Below are 18,031 nucleotides of genomic sequence, written 5' to 3' on the forward strand. Positions count from 1 at the left end.
CTCCAGGGCAGATATGATACATTACTACTGTACCTTAGGACAGATATGATTCATTACTACTGTACCTTAGGGCAGATATGATACATTACTACTGTACTCCAGGGCAGATATGATACATTACTACTGTACTCCAGGGCAGATATGATACATTACTACTGTACCTTAGGACAGATATGATTCATTACTACTGTACCTTAGGGCAGATATGATACATTACTACTGTACTCCAGGGCAGATATGATACATTACTACTGTACCTTAGGACAGATATGATACATTACTACTGTACTCCAGGGCAGATATTATACATGACTACTGTACCTTAGGGCAGATATGATACATTACTACTGTACCTTAGGACAGATATGATACATTACTACTGTACCTTAGGACAGATATGATACATTACTACTGTACTCCAGGACAGATATGATACATTACTACTGTACTCCAGGGCAGATATTATACATGACTACTGTACCTTAGGGCAGATATGATACATTACTACTGTACCTTAGGACAGATATGATACATTACTACTGTACTCCAGGACAGATATGATACATTACTACTGTACTCCAGGACAGATATGATTCATTACTACTGTACTCCAGGGCAGATATGATACATTACTACTGTACTCTAGGGCAGATATTATACATTACTACTGTACCTTAGGACAGATATGATACATTACTACTGTACCTTAGGACAGATATGATTCATTACTACTGTACTCCAGGGCAGATATGATACATTACTACTGTACTCCAGGGCAGATATGATACATTACTACTGTACCTTAGGGCAGATATGATACATTACTACTGTACCTTAGGGCAGATATGATACATTACTACTGTACCTTAGGACAGATATGATACATTACTACTGTACTCCAGGGCAGATATGATACATTACTACTGTACCTTAGGACAGATATGATTCATTACTACTGTACCTTAGGGCAGATATGATACATTACTACTGTACCTTAGGACAGATATGATACATTACTACTGTACTCCAGGGCAGATATGATACATGACTACTGTACTCCAGGGCAGATATGATACATTACTACTGTACCTTAGGACAGATATGATTCATTACTACTGTACCTTAGGACAGATATGATTCATTACTACTGTACCTTAGGGCAGATATGATACATTACTACTGTACTCCAGGGCAGATATGATACATTACTACTGTACCTTAGGACAGATATGATACATTACTACTGTACTCCAGGGCAGATATTATACATGACTACTGTACCTTAGGGCAGATATGATACATTACTACTGTACTCCAGGGCAGATATGATACATTACTACTGTACCTTAGGACAGATATGATACATTACTACTGTACTCCAGGACAGATATGATACATTACTACTGTACCTTAGGACAGATATGATACATTACTACTGTACCTTAGGACAGATATGATACATTACTACTGTACTCTAGGGCAGATATTATACATTACTACTGTACCTTAGGACAGATATGATACATTACTACTGTACCTTAGGACAGATATGATTCATTACTACTGTACTCCAGGGCAGATATGATACATTACTACTGTACTCCAGGGCAGATATGATACATTACTACTGTACCTTAGGACAGATATGATACATTACTACTGTACTCCAGGGCAGATATGATACATTACTACTGTACCTTAGGACAGATATGATACATTACTACTGTACCTTAGGACAGATATGATTCATTACTACTGTACTCCAGGGCAGATATGATACATTACTACTGTACTCCAGGGCAGATATGATACATTACTACTGTACTCCAGGGCAGATATGATACATTACTACTGTACCTTAGGACAGATATGATACATTACTACTGTACCTTAGGACAGATATGATACATTACTACTGTACCTTAGGACAGATATGATACATTACTACTGTACCTTAGGACAGATATGATACATTACTACTGTACTCCAGGGCAGATATGATACATTACTACTGTACCTTAGGGCAGATATGATACATTACTACTGTACTCCAGGACAGATATGATACATTACTACTGTACTCCAGGGCAGATATGATACATTACTACTGTACCTTAGGACAGATATGATACATTACTACTGTACCTTAGGACAGATATGATACATTACTACTGTACCTTAGGACAGATATGATACATTACTACTGTACCTTAGGACAGATATGATACATTACTACTGTACCTTAGGGCAGATATGATACATTACTACTGTACTCCAGGGCAGATATGATACATTACTACTGTACTCCAGGGCAGATATGATACATTACTACTGTACTCCAGGGCAGATATGATACATGTCTTAAATATACAAAGAATAATTTAATCATTTGTAATGTTTTTTTTTCTCTTTTTTTCCCCATCTTTTTTTAATAATTAAAAAATAGCAGATCAACTATTTCCAGGTTTTCTTTTTTTAATCGTTTTGAAATTGTAATCCAATATTTATAATAATAATAATTGTAATCCAATATTCATAATAATATAATTGTAATCCAATATTTATAATATAATTGTAATCAAATATTTATAATATAATTGTAATCTAATTGACGATTATGCAAAAAATAATTGTGATTAACTCAAATTATTGTGATTAGACAATTCTGAAATAATTGTGAGACAAACTGGGGAGAGCAACGAACTGACCTCTAGACAACTTGTGTAGAGCAACGAACTGACCTCTAGACAACCTGTGTAGAGCAACGAACTGACCTCTAGACAACCTGTGTAGAGCAACGAACTGACCTCTAGACAACCTGTGTAGAGCAACGAACTGACCTCTAGACAACCTGTGTAGAGCAACGAACTGACCTCTAGACAACCTGTGTAGAGCAACGGACTGACCTCTAGACAACCTGTGTAGAGCAACGGACTGACCTCTAGACAACCTGTGTAGAGCAACGGACTGACCTCTAGACAACCTGTGTAGAGCAACGAACTGACCTCTAGACAACCTGTGTAGAGCAACGGACTGACCTCTAGACAACCTGTGTAGAGCAACGGACTGACCTCTAGACAACCTGTGTAGAGCAACGGACTGACCTCTAGACAACCTGTGTAGAGCAACGGACTGACCTCTAGACAACCTGGGGAGAGCAACGGACTGACCTCTAGACAACCTGTGTAGAGCAACGAACTGACCTCTAGACAACCTGGGGAGAGCAACGGACTGACCTCTAGACAACCTGTGTAGAGCAACGAACTGACCTCTAGACAACCTGTGTAGAGCAACGGACTGACCTCTAGACAACCTGGGGAGAGCAACGGACTGACCTCTAGACAACCTGGGGAGAGCAACGGACTGACTTCCAGGCCAATGACACATTCTTTAATAACATTAACATTAAGCCAGTTTAATAATACCAGTAAGACGCCTGAGGGCGAGAAGCACTGGCCAATTGATGAGGTCAGATCAACATATGGAATGTAAGAACAGGTCAGCTCCATATATGTAGATCTAAGGGTGGCAGCGGGGTCATTCTCTTGAGTGTACAGGGTTTGATGAGGGCCCAGGTAGAGCCGGGCCTTAATTTTCGGGCCTGTTGAGAACCCGGGCGCGGCTGCACTAATAACTTTGGGGCCTAGAGTTTAAATGGACAGGTGTCAGTCAACAGTCCCGTCTAGAGTTTAAATGGACGGTATCAGTCAACAGGCCCGTCTAGAGTTTAAATGGACAGGTATCAGTCAACAGGCCCGTTCTAGAATCTAAATGGACAGGTATCAGTCAACAGGCCCGTCTAGAGTTTAAATGGACAGGTATCAGTCAACAGGCCCGTCTACAGTTTAAATGGACAGGTATCAGTCAACAGGCCCGTCTAGAGTTTAAATGGACAGGTATCAGTCAACAGGCCCGTCTAGAGTTTAAATGGACAGGTATCAGTCAACAGCCCCGTCTAGAGTTTAAATGCACAGGTATCAGTCAACAGGCCCGTCTAGAGTTTAAATGGACAGGTGTCAGTCAACAGGCCCGTCTAGAGTTTAAATGGACAGGTATCAGTCAACAGGCCCGTCTAGAGTTTAAATGGACAGGTATCAGTCAACAGGCCCGTCTAGAGTTTAAATGGACAGGTATCAGTCAACAGGCCCGTCTAGAGTTTAAATGGACAGGTATCGGTCAACAGGGAGACATGGGGATCAACATATGGAATGTCAGAACCGGTTCTGACATTCCATATGTTGATCCTTACAATGTGTGACGGTGTGACCATATATGGTAAACAGGCTTAATATCCCTGATGATGTCATAGTGATGTCACAAGACCTAGGCACAATATATTATATGTTTGTATGGGGATGATGATGTAATAGTGCTTTTTGTTATTACATTAAATGTAAACATTAATTTAATCCAGTTTAACAACATTTACTTTCACCGCCAGGTGGAGATCATCGTGGAGGAGATAGAGAGACACAAGCACGCTTTGGTTAACCATTTCAACGCCGGGGTCACCCACCTGGCGAAGAACGGCGCCTGGCTGGACATCCTGCGCAAGGTCACACACACACACACACACACACACACACGTGCACGCACACACACACTCACACACACACACACACACACACACACACACACACACACACACACACACACACACACACACACACACACACACACACACACACACACGCACACACACACGTGCACGCACACGCACACTCACACACACACATGAAGTATATTTTACTCCCACTACACTAACTAAACTATACTAGAGACAAAAGGCTGAATGAGTTTCTCTATACTAAATAGCAAACTGCAGACTGTAGGCCAAAGCATCAGACGATCGGATGAAGAAACACGCAGGCAGAGAGGTGAACTGAAGATCCATGGATTGTATTCATTGAAGAAGCACAGACCAAGACAGAGAGCTTCCCGCGCCCCTGAGTGAGCCGCGGAGCCCACAGCAGACTGACCGCCTGCCTGTCAGCCTGCCACCCAAGACTCACTTAACATTGTATTTACAGACATATATAATTATGCAGTTTTCCATCAAACAGAGGGGTTTCTGGGAGGGGTTTTAAACTTTAACATATCAACAGTGGCATAGAAATGCATACAGAGTGGCCTCTTCGTTGAAACAATAGTGTGCTAACTTCCTATCACACCTGACCAGCCAAGGTACTTGACTATGCGTGATTTCCTTCAGCTTTGCAGACATACATTTTACTTAGCACAGAATGTAGTTGATTATAGCATGATATATAATTATAGCATGATATATAATATATAATAATATAGAATTATTGTCCAGATACGACACACACACAAACACGCACACACATACGCACACACACGAGCCGCATGCCATGCGAGCCATGCGTGCGCCACTTGACAGCGTCTGCTGTTTTGAATGGTAGCCAAACTCTTACTTTTAGGCCTACCATTATTTCGTTCTTTTTAGTTTTTAGTTCCATGATAGAATATAGGCTAGAGGGAACGGAGCGCCATGTGTCAGGCTTGATTGATTGATTTAAGAGTTCATTCATGTTACCGTTCGTTTACAATTGACAGAGGCTTTGGATTATATTTAATGTTTAATGTTACCGTTCGTTTACAATTGACAGAGGCTTTGGATTATATTTTATTGAGAGGTAATGCCTGTTTCAGGCGCCATTTAATAATTATTAAATAAAAGCATAATTTAATTAAGACCAATCCAAGTATGCGCCCCCGTTGGCCCCTCCCTGCAGGTCAACTCATTAACCAATCATAGGCCTCTCCCTGCAGGTCAACTCATTAACCAATCATAGGCCCCCGTCCCTACAGGTCAACGCGGTCACCACGTGTCCTCGCGAGCTGGCCGAGGTGAAGAAGAAGTGGTCGGACATGAAGACGGAGGTTCGCCGCAAGGTGGCACAGGCGCGCGCCGCCATGGAGGGAGGGGGCGGGGCCAACGCGCCCCCCGCCGTGCCCGTCATCCTGACGGCCATGCAGCAGCGGATCTGCAACCTGCTGGGGGAGGCGACCATCATCAGCCTGCCCGCCGACGCCATCCACGACCATGACCACGACGCCATGCACCACGGGCTGCCCGTTGCCACCGTCACGCTCACCCAGGGTACGCCAACACAACCCTAACCCTAACCTCACCCAGGGTACGCCAACACAACCCTAACCTCACCCAGGGTACGCCAACACAACCCTAACCTCACCCAGGGTACGCCAACACAACCCTAACCCTAACCTCACCCAGGGTACGCCAACACAACCCTAACCTCACCCAGGGTACGCCAACACAACCCTAACCTCACCCAGGGTACGCCAACACAACCCTAACCCTAACCTCACCCAGGGTACGCCAACACAACCCTAACCTCACCCAGGGTACGCCAACACAACCCTAACCTCACCCAGGGTACGCCAACACAACCCTAACCTCACCCAGGGTACGCCAACACAACCCTAACCTCACCCAGGGTACGCCAACACAACCCTAACCCTAACCTCACCCAGGGTACGCCAACCCTAACCCTAACCTCACCCAGGGTACGCCAACACAACCCTAACCTCACCCAGGGTACGCCAACACAACCCTAACCTCACCCAGGGTACGCCAACACAACCCTAACCTCACCCAGGGTACGCCAACACAACCCTAACCTCACCCAGGGTACGCCAACACAACCCTAACCCTAACCTCACCCAGGGTACGCCAACACAACCCTAACCTCACCCAGGGTACGCCAACACAACCCTAACCTCACCCAGGGTACGCCAACACAACCCTAACCTCACCCAGGGTACGCCAACACAACCCTAACCTCACCCAGGGTACGCCAACACAACCCTAACCCTAACCTCACCCAGGGTACGCCAACCCTAACCCTAACCTCACCCAGGGTACGCCAACACAACCCTAACCTCACCCAGGGTACGCCAACACAACCCTAACCTCACCCAGGGTACGCCAACACAACCCTAACCTCACCCAGGGTACGCCAACACAACCCTAACCCTAACCTCACCCAGGGTACGCCAACACAACCCTAACCCTAACATCACCCAGGGTACGCCAACACAACCCTAACCCTAACCTCACCCAGGGTACGCCAACACAACCCTAACCCTAACCTCACCCAGGGTACGCCAACACAACACAACCCTAACCTCACCCAGGGTACGCCAACACAACCCTAACCCTAACCTCACCCAGGGTACGCCAACACAACCCTAACCTCACCCAGGGTACGCCAACACAACCCTAACCTCACCCAGGGTACGCCAACACAACCCTAACCTCACCCAGGGTACGCCAACCCTAACCCTAACCTCACCCAGGGTACGCCAACACAACCCTAACCCTAACCTCACCCAGGGTACGCCAACACAACCCTAACCTCACCCAGGGTACGCCAACACAACCCTAACCTCACCCAGGGTACGCCAACACAACCCTAACCTCACCCAGGGTACGCCAACACAACCCTAACCTCACCCAGGGTACGCCAACACAACCCTAACCTCACCCAGGGTACGCCAACACATCCCTAACCTCACCCAGGGTACGCCAACACAACCCTAACCCTAACCTCACCCAGGGTACGCCAACACAACCCTAACCTCACCCAGGGTACGCCAACACAACCCTAACCCTAACCTCACCCAGGGTACGCCAACACAACCCTAACCTCACCCAGGGTACGCCAACACAACCCTAACCTCACCCAGGGTACGCCAACACAACCCTAACCTCACCCAGGGTACGCCAACACAACCCTAACCTCACCCAGGGTACGCCAACACAACCCTAACCTCACCCAGGGTACGCCAACACAACCCTAACCTCACCCAGGGTACGCCAACACAACCCTAACCTCACCCAGGGTACGCCAACACAACCCTAACCTCACCCAGGGTACGCCAACACAACCCTAACCTCACCCAGGGTACGCCAACACAACCCTAACCTCACCCAGGGTACGCCAACACAACCCTGACCTCACCCAGGGTACGCCAACACATCCCTAACCTCACCCAGGGTACGCCAACACAACCCTAACCCTAACCTCACCCAGGGTACGCCAACACAACCCTAACCTCACCCAGGGTACGCCAACACAACCCTAACCTCACCCAGGGTACGCCAACACAACCCTAACCTCACCCAGGGTACGCCAACACAACCCTAACCTCACCCAGGGTACGCCAACACAACCCTAACCTCACCCAGGGTACGCCAACACAACCCTAACCCTAACCTCACCCAGGGTACGCCAACACAACCCTAACCCTAACCTCACCCAGGGTACGCCAACACAACCCTAACCCTAACCTCACCCAGGGTACGCCAACACAACCCTAACCCTAACCTCACCCAGGGTACGCCAACACAACCCTAACCCTAACCTCACCCAGGGTACGCCAACACAACCCTAACCCTAACCTCACCCAGGGTACGCCAACACAACCCTGACCCTAACCTCACCCAGGGTACGCCAACACAACCCTAACCCTAACCTCACCCAGGGTACGCCAACACAACCCTAACCCTAACCTCACCCAGGGTACGCCAACACAACCCTAACCTCACCCAGGGTACGCCAACACAACCCTAACCTCACCCAGGGTACGCCAACACAACCCTAACCTCACCCAGGGTACGCCAACACAACCCTAACCTCACCCAGGGTACGCCAACACAACCCTAACCTCACCCAGGGTACGCCAACACAACCCTAACCTCACCCAGGGTACGCCAACACAACCCTAACCTCACCCAGGGTACGCCAACCCTAACCCTAACCTCACCCAGGGTACGCCAACACAACCCTAACCCTAACCCTCACCCAGGGTACGCCAACACAACCCTAACCTCACCCAGGGTACGCCAACACAACCCTAACCTCACCCAGGGTACGCCAACACAACCCTAACCTCACCCAGGGTACGCCAACACAACCCTAACCTCACCCAGGGTACGCCAACACAACCCTAACCCTAACCTCACCCAGGGTACGCCAACACAACCCTAACCCTAACCTCACCCAGGGTACGCCAACACAACCCTAACCTCACCCAGGGTACGCCAACACAACCCTAACCTCACCCAGGGTACGCCAACACAAGCCTAACCTCACCCAGGGTACGCCAACACAACCCTGACCTCACCCAGGGTACGCCAACACAACCCTTTATTGTGTCTAATGTGTTCCTCAGCTCTGCCAACAGGACAGGTCTCAGTGTGTGATGAAGCCAAACAACTCAACGGTAAGCAGAGTCCAAACCACTAATCAATGTTTATTTAAAGATGCAGCGCTATGATTTATTATTATTATTATTATTTAAGGTGGAAGAACTTTTTACAAAGTGTACAGTAGGCCTTTTTGTTAAAATGTAACCCCTCTCCCATCTCCCTGACTCCTCCCCCATCTCCCTGACCCCTCCCCCATCTGTCTGACTCCTCCCCATATCCCTGACTCCTCCCCATATCCCTAACTCCTCCCCATCTCACTGACTCATCCCCCATCTACCTGACTCCTCCCCCATCTCCCTGACTCCTCCCCATCTCCCTAACTCCTCCCCATCTCACTGACTCCTCCCCCGTCTACCTGACATCTCCCTGACCCCTCCCCCATCTGTCTGACTCTTCCCCCATCTCCCTGACTCCTCCCCATCTACCTGACTCCTCCCCATCTACCTGACTCCTCCCCTATCTCCCTGACTCCTCCCCCATCTCCCTGGCTGTTTATATAGATGATATTGTTGTTTCAGACACAGAGGCGTACCTGGAGGAGGTTCCGGGCGTGGTGGAGTACTGCACCACCATAGTGGGAGGAGACCCCGTTGTGGAGGCCACGCCCACCGTGGACATGTTGGGGGGCGGGGCGTCGGCCGGCTCGCCCCCCCCTCTGCCCAACCAGAGCCATGCCAAGCCCCAGGTATGATGTCAATGATGAGGCTCAGGGTTAGGATCAGGCTGAGAGTGGAAGTGAATGTGTAAACACACACAGTTCTAGTAGTTACATTTGTAACATCCGGCCGCGCGTTCTGGCTCTTCAAAATAAGGGTTGAACAGGGGGAATTCCTGGCGTGAATTACAGTGAATGTGTTAATTAATCCTGGCGGCTGGTGTGTTCAAATAAATATTTTTAAATGTTTGCTTTCTTCCAATGTAGCACTTTGAGATCTGTTTAAATCACTTTGATATCTGTTTGAATCACTTTTTGAGATCTGTTTGAATCACTTTGAGATCAGTTTGAAGCACTTTGAGATCTGTTTGAATCACTGTGAGATCTGTTTGAAGCACTTTGAGATCTGTTTGAAATGTACAGATAATAAAACGTATCCCCCATAAATATAATATAGTAACTAATAACAAAGCGTAATACCTCCTCCCTCCACCAGGAGCTGAAGAGTCGCATCGCCCTCAACTCGGCGCGCCTCCTGCAGGAGCAGCGTGTCACCAACGTGCATGTGCGTCAGATCGCCGTGCACCTGGAGGGCCAGAACGAGATGCTGCAGGCCATGCGGCGCTCGCAGGTAGGTCCGCCCGTCCTGGAGGGCCAGAATCAGAGTCTGTGTCTCATAGGAGGGCTGTGAGCAGTTCAGAAACCAGTCTGTGTCTCATAGGAGGGCTGTGGGCAGTTCAGAAACCAGTCTGTGTCTCATAGGAGGGCTGTGGGCAGTTCAGAAACCAGTCTGTGTCTCATAGGAGGGCTGTGGGCAGTTCAGAAACCAGTCTGTGTCTCATAGGAGGGCTGTTGGCAGTTCAGAAACCAGTCTGTGTCTCATAGGAGGGCTGTGGGCAGTTCAGAAACCAGTCTGTGTCTCATAGGAGGGCTGTGGGCAGTTCAGAAACCAGTCTGTGTCTCATAGGAGGGCTGTGGGCAGTTCAGAAACCAGTCTGTGTCTCATAGGAGGGCTGTGGGCGGTTCAGAAACCAGTCTGTGTCTCATAGGAGGGCTGTGGGCGGTTCAGAAACCAGTCTGTGTCTCATAGGAGGGCTGTGGGCGGTTCAGAAACCAGTCTGTGTCTCATAGGAGGGCTGTGGGCAGTTCAGAAACCAGTCTGTGTCTCATAGGAGGGCTGTGAGCAGTTCAGAAACCAGTCTGTGTCTCATAGGAGGGCTGTGGGCGGTTCAGAAACCAGTATGTGTCTCATAGGAGGGCTGTGGGCGGTTCAGAAACCAGTCTGTGTCTCATAGGAGGGCTGTGGGCAGTTCAGAAACCAGTCTGTGTCTCATAGGAGGGCTGTGAGCAGTTCAGAAACCAGTCTGTGTCTCATAGGAGGGCTGTGAGCAGTTCAGAAACCAGTCTGTGTCTCATAGGAGGGCTGTGGGCGGTTCAGAAACCAGTCTGTGTCTCATAGGAGGGCTGTGGGCAGTTCAGAAACCAGTCTGTGTCTCATAGGAGGGCTGTGGGCAGTTCAGAAACCAGTCTGTGTCTCATAGGAGGGCTGTGAGCAGTTCAGAAACCAGTCTGTGTCTCATAGGAGGGCTGTGAGCAGTTCAGAAACCAGTCTGTGTCTCATAGGAGGGCTGTGGGCGGTTCAGAAACCAGTCTGTCTCTCATAGGAGGGCTGTGGGCAGTTCAGAAACCAGGCTGTGTCTCATAGGAGGGCTGTGAGCAGTTCAGAAACCAGTCTGTGTCTCATATGAGGGCTGTTGGCAGTTCAGAAACCAGTCTGTGTCTCATAGGAGGGCTGTGGGCGGTTCAGAAACCAGTCTGTGTCTCATCGGAGGGCTGTGGGCAGTTCAGAAACCAGTCTGTGTCTCATAAGAGGGCTGTGGGCAGTTCAGAAACCAGTCTGTGTCTCATAGGAGGGCTGTGGGCGGTTCAGAAACCAGTCTGTGTCTCATAGGAGGGCTGTGGGCAGTTCAGAAACCAGTCTGTGTCTCATAGGAGGGCTGTGGGCAGTTCAGAAACCAGTCTGTGTCTCATAGGAGGGCTGTGGGCGGTTCAGAAACCAGTCTGTGTCTCATAGGAGGGCAGTGGGCAGTTCAGAAACCAGTCTGTGTCTCATAGGAGGGCTGTGGGCAGTTCAGAAACCAGTCTGTGTCTCATAGGAGGGCTGTGGGCAGTTCAGAAACCAGTCTGTGTCTCATAGGAGGGCTGTGAGCAGTTCAGAAACCAGTCTGTGTCTCATATGAGGGCTGTTGGCAGTTCAGAAACCAGTCTGTGTCTCATAGGAGGGCTGTGGGCAGTTCAGAAACCAGTCTGTGTCTCATAGGAGGGCTGTGGGCAGTTCAGAAACCAGTCTGTGTCTCATAGGAGGGCTGTGAGCAGTTCAGAAACCAGTCTGTGTCTCATAGGAGGGCTGTGGGCAGTTCAGAAACCAGTCTGTGTCTCATAAGAGGGCTGTGGGCAGTTCAGAAACCAGTCTGTGTCTCATAGGAGGGCTGTGAGCAGTTCAGAAACCAGTCTGTGTCTCATATGAGGGCTGTTGGCAGTTCAGAAACCAGTCTGTGTCTCATAGGAGGGCTGTGGGCGGTTCAGAAACCAGTCTGTGTCTCATAGGAGGGCTGTGGGCAGTTCAGAAACCAGTCTGTGTCTCATAGGAGGGCTGTGGGCAGTTCAGAAACCAGTCTGTGTCTCATAGGAGGGCTGTGAGCAGTTCAGAAACCAGTCTGTGTCTCATAGGAGGGCTGTGAGCAGTTCAGAAACCAGTCTGTGTCTCATAGGAGGGCTGTGGGCGGTTCAGAAACCAGTCTGTCTCTCATAGGAGGGCTGTGGGCAGTTCAGAAACCAGGCTGTGTCTCATAGGAGGGCTGTGAGCAGTTCAGAAACCAGTCTGTGTCTCATATGAGGGCTGTTGGCAGTTCAGAAACCAGTCTGTGTCTCATAGGAGGGCTGTGGGCGGTTCAGAAACCAGTCTGTGTCTCATCGGAGGGCTGTGGGCAGTTCAGAAACCAGTCTGTGTCTCATAAGAGGGCTGTGGGCAGTTCAGAAACCAGTCTGTGTCTCATAGGAGGGCTGTGGGCGGTTCAGAAACCAGTCTGTGTCTCATAGGAGGGCTGTGGGCAGTTCAGAAACCAGTCTGTGTCTCATAGGAGGGCTGTGGGCAGTTCAGAAACCAGTCTGTGTCTCATAGGAGGGCTGTGGGCGGTTCAGAAACCAGTCTGTGTCTCATAGGAGGGCTGTGGGCAGTTCAGAAACCAGTCTGTGTCTCATAGGAGGGCTGTGGGCAGTTCAGAAACCAGTCTGTGTCTCATAGGAGGGCTGTGGGCAGTTCAGAAACCAGTCTGTGTCTCATAGGAGGGCTGTGAGCAGTTCAGAAACCAGTCTGTGTCTCATATGAGGGCTGTTGGCAGTTCAGAAACCAGTCTGTGTCTCATAGGAGGGCTGTGGGCAGTTCAGAAACCAGTCTGTGTCTCATAGGAGGGCTGTGGGCAGTTCAGAAACCAGTCTGTGTCTCATAGGAGGGCTGTGAGCAGTTCAGAAACCAGTCTGTGTCTCATAGGAGGGCTGTGGGCAGTTCAGAAACCAGTCTGTGTCTCATAAGAGGGCTGTGGGCAGTTCAGAAACCAGTCTGTGTCTCATAGGAGGGCTGTGAGCAGTTCAGAAACCAGTCTGTGTCTCATATGAGGGCTGTTGGCAGTTCAGAAACCAGTCTGTGTCTCATAGGAGGGCTGTGGGCAGTTCAGAAACCAGTCTGTGTCTCATATGAGGGCTGTTGGCAGTTCAGAAACCAGTCTGTGTCTCATAGGAGGGCTGTGAGCAGTTCAGAAACCAGTCTGTGTCTCATAGTAGGGCTGTGAGCAGTTCAGAAACCAGTCTGTGTCTCATATGATGGCTGTGGGCAGTTCAGGAATTGTGTTATTTTATCATGAACATTAGTGAGGACCAATTTTATGAAGAATGGTTGAAAGGTTGTGAAGTGGTCCTTTAAAACGTTTGTTTGACCCACTTGAACGTCCTCCTCCTCACCACTAGGAGGCGCAGGCGTATGCGCAGGAGCGCCAGGCGCAGGCGCTGGAGGGAACGCAGGCGGCGCTGCTAGCGCTGGTGCAGATGCTGCGACCTGCGCTCAAAGACCTGCGCAAGGTAGGTCCACCCGTCCTGCTGCACATGATGTGGCCTTGGTCTATTTTGCTTAGACCAGTGGTTTTCAACCCTGTTTACCTCAAGGTCCATTATTTATTTATTCAGCATTTGAGCCACGGACCACCATTTGATGACATTTAGCCTCTCAGACTCAGAGAAACTAAATGTCATCAAACGGTGGTTCCGTGGCTCAAATGGGTCTGAGAGGCTAAATGTCATCAAACGGTGGTTCCGTGGCTCAAATGGGTCTGAGAGGCTAAATGTCATCAAACGGTGGTTCCGTGGCTCAAATGGGTCTGAGAGGCTAAATGTCATCAAATGGTGGTTCCGTGGCTCAAATGGGTCTGAGAGGCTAAATGTCATCAAACGGTGGTTCCGTGGCTCAAATGGGTCTGAGAGGCTAAATGTCATCAAATGGTGGTTCCGTGGCTCAAATGGGTCTGAGAGGCTAAATGTCATCAAATGGTGGTCCGTGGCTCAAATGGGTCTGAGAGGCTAAATGTCATCAAATGGTGGTCCGTGGCTCAGATGGGTCTGAGAGGCTAAATGTCATCAGATGGTGGTTCCGTGGCTCAAATGGGTCTGAGAGGCTAAATGTCATCAGATGGTGGTTCCGTGGCTCAAATGGGTCTGAGAGGCTAAATGTCATCAAACGGTGGTTCCGTGGCTCAAATGCAGAATAAACTAGAACTGCACTCTGTGGAGTGCCTACTTGCTTTTTGCACACAAGTAGGCCATAAATGGCCTACTAGTGCGCAAGCAGAGCGCGCAAGTACTGTATATGTATATGTATATGTAATGTGTAAGTTGATTAGCGGTATACTGTGGTTACTTTGATTAAAGGAAACGCCTCTATGTATATGTATATGTAATGTGTAAGTTGATTAGCGGTATACTGTGGTTACTTTAATGTAATGTGTAAGTTGATTAGCGGTATACTGTGGTTACTTTAATGTAATGTGTAAGTTGATTAGCGGTATACTGTGGTTACTTTAATGTAATGTGTAAGTTGATTAGCAGTATACTGTGGTTACTTTAATGTAATGTGTAAGTTGATTAGCGGTATACTGTGGTTACTTTAATGTAATGTGTAAGTTGATTATCGGTATACTGTGGTTACTTTAATGTAATGTGTAAGTTGATTAGCAGTATACTGTGGTTACTTTAATGTAATGTGTAAGTTGATTATCGGTATACTGTGGTTACTTTGCGTATGCCCCGTTTGATGTATCGTAGCAACATATGACGTCAGGGTATAACTGGTATAACTAGCTCTCAGTGATGACGTAATAAAGATGTGGATTAAAGGACCCAATGTCAGGGTGTAATTGTTTTTTTTTTTTAATATTTTTTATCCCACGATTTTGTAACCCATTTTTCACCCCTGTGTCAATCATCTAATGTGATCCTGGGCTCTACACACCCTCCACCAACCTAGTCCCCATATATGGGGGACAAGGGGAGACCAACCTAGTCCCCATATATGGGGGACAAGGGGAGACCAACCTAGTCCCCATATATGGGGGACAAGGGGAGACCAACCTAGTCCCCATATATGGGGGACAAGGGGAGAGCAACGGACTTGAACTCATGCTTCCTTCATGCCTGAGTGTCCAAGTTGCTCCTTTACACCTGACAGGGGGGAGTTTCCCTGGGTGGACGTAGCGCGTGGAAGGAACACGTTATTCCAACCAGTTATTTTCCCCTCCATCAGGCGCCCCGGCTGGCCAGGGGGAGGCAGTTTAGAGACCAGGATTACTGCATGTTTTTTGTGAGGGTACCTACCCTAGGGGACACGGGGAGAACATGCAAACTCCACACAGAAAGGCCCTTTCGCCAACCCCGCTTTCGGGTATGGGCACTGATGACGCGGAGGAGGAAACACGCCGCCAGCACCCACAGCGTCCCGAGCGGGAATCGAACCCAGGACCTTCTAGCTGTGAGGCGACAGCACTACCAACTGTGCCACCGTGCCCCTAGGGTGTAATTGATTTTTGATGGTGACGTAATGACGATATGTTTCAGTGTCGGGAGGATTAAAGGTAATGCTCCCATGTATACATGTAATCTGACACCACTGCCATATCAAGCACAAGTAGTCATTACATCATACGCTGGCACGGCGCATACACATCAAACGGCGACATACGCATCGAAGCACTGGACGGAAACTATTACTTGCACGCTCTGCTTGCACAAGTAATAATGGGCCTTATAATATAAAATATATAATAATGGGCCTTATAATATAATATATATATAATAATGGGCCTTGATATGAAGGGTTGAAAACCACTGGTGTGATAAATACAAGAGTCTTATATTCGGGACAATAGAGATCGGGTTGGTTTACATGTTTGTATATTATATGTTCTCTTTTAAATGGACCAAACTAAAGTTTACTACTACTACTAAAGTTTACTACTACTAATACTAGGACTAATAAAGTGTACTAATAACCTTAACCTTAACCTTACTACTACTAAAACTAATGAAGTATTACTATTACTTCTAGTCCCTGCAGAGTGGTGGAGGCAGCAGCAGCGACTTGGCTAACGCTAGCGCTAACGCTGGCGTTAGCGCTAGCGCAGGAAGTACGGCGGCGCTAGCGGGGAGCGGCGACAACAACGCCGTTTGCATCGCCATTAGCGAAGGCGGCGGCTCGGGAACCGAGGAGCAGACTGGAGCCAAAACCCCGCCCCCTGCCCCGCCCCCTCCACAGCAAGAGGAGGAGACACAATAGAGACTGTTTGTGTGTGTGTGTGTGTGTGTGCGCGTGTGTGTATGCGTGTGTGTGTATGCGTGCGTGAGTGGTTTCTGACACTTGATCCATACACATAGCTGTGCGCCGATGTACAAGCTCACAACGCGCTGTGGGCTTGTAGATCGGCTGTGTTTTGGCATTATTTTTACCTTGCTACATATCTCTGTTGTCTGGGAGAAACCACCTAACTCTAGGCAGTTCAGAAACCAGTCTGTGTCTCATAGGAGGGCTGTGGGCAGTTCATAAACCAGTCTGTGTCTCATAGGAGGGCTGTGGGAAGTTCATAAACCAGTCTGTGTCTCATAGGAGGGCTGTGAGCAGTTCAGAAACCAGTCTGTGTCTCATAGGAGGGCTGTGGGCAGTTCAGAAACCAGTCTGTGTCTCATAGGAGGGCTGTGGGCAGTTCATAAACCAGTCTGTGTCTCATAGGAGGGCTGTGGGCAGTTCAGAAATCCATCCACCAGTGGCATCGTCACTCCTTTAAATAATTTCTTTAACAAGATTCTTTTTTAAAGAAGAAAAAAAAAACATTTGTTATTATTGTGAGAACTATGGCTTCCATTTTCACATTGCAACTTTTCAGGACTAGAAAGCCTGCAGTTTCTATTTGCTTGGATTCCCCATCGATGATGTCACTGGTGGACGGATTTCTGAACTGCCCACAGCCCTCCTATGAGACACAGACTGGTTTCTGAACCGCCCACAGCCCTCCTATGAGACACAGACTGGTTTCTGAACCGCCCACAGCCCTCCTATGAGACACAGACTGGTTTCTGAACCGCCCACAGCCCTCCTATGAGACACAGACTGGTTTCTGAACTGCCCACAGCCCTCCTATGAGACACAGACTGAGTAGAAAAAACGTGTGGTATTTTATCATGATCATTAGCGAGGACCAATTATTTGAAGATAGGTTGAAAAGTGGTGAATTAGTCCTTTAATATCTATAAACCCTAGGATTAAGGAATGTAAAATTATGTTTATAATTTTTTACCTTTTTGACGATGTTTTCTGCAAAGGATGCTGCCCCCCCCCCCCCCCCCACGTCTGCCATTTTTATTTATTAATGGTTTCGGTCAAAAATGTTCCAACCTACGAGCTCACAACAGCACCGTGAACTTGTAGATCTATCTGAGCTCACAACAGCACCGTGAACTTGTAGATCTATCTGAGCTCACAACAGCACCGTGAACTTGTAGATCTATCTGAGCTCACAACA

General features: G+C 48.3%; 1 protein-coding gene across 1 annotated transcript in view; it reads left to right on the forward strand.

Annotated features, from left to right (window-relative positions):
* Positions 1-16,944, forward strand: part of naif1 (nuclear apoptosis inducing factor 1) — a 31,532-nt gene extending 14,588 nt beyond the window's left edge. Inside the window, exons 2-8 of the mRNA XM_083793690.1 lie at positions 4,442-4,555; positions 5,833-6,124; positions 9,223-9,273; positions 9,778-9,944; positions 10,411-10,545; positions 13,938-14,048; positions 16,564-16,944. Coding sequence (XP_083649816.1) covers positions 4,442-4,555; positions 5,833-6,124; positions 9,223-9,273; positions 9,778-9,944; positions 10,411-10,545; positions 13,938-14,048; positions 16,564-16,791 — 1,098 coding nt within the window. The 3' untranslated portion in view covers positions 16,792-16,944. The remainder of the gene's footprint in view (positions 1-4,441; positions 4,556-5,832; positions 6,125-9,222; positions 9,274-9,777; positions 9,945-10,410; positions 10,546-13,937; positions 14,049-16,563) is intronic.
* Positions 16,945-18,031: the final 1,087 nt, after the last annotated feature.

This window comes from Protomyctophum parallelum (assembly GCF_964188405.1).
Source record: "Protomyctophum parallelum genome assembly, chromosome: 21".
Classification (NCBI taxonomy): domain Eukaryota; kingdom Metazoa; phylum Chordata; class Actinopteri; order Myctophiformes; family Myctophidae; genus Protomyctophum; species Protomyctophum parallelum.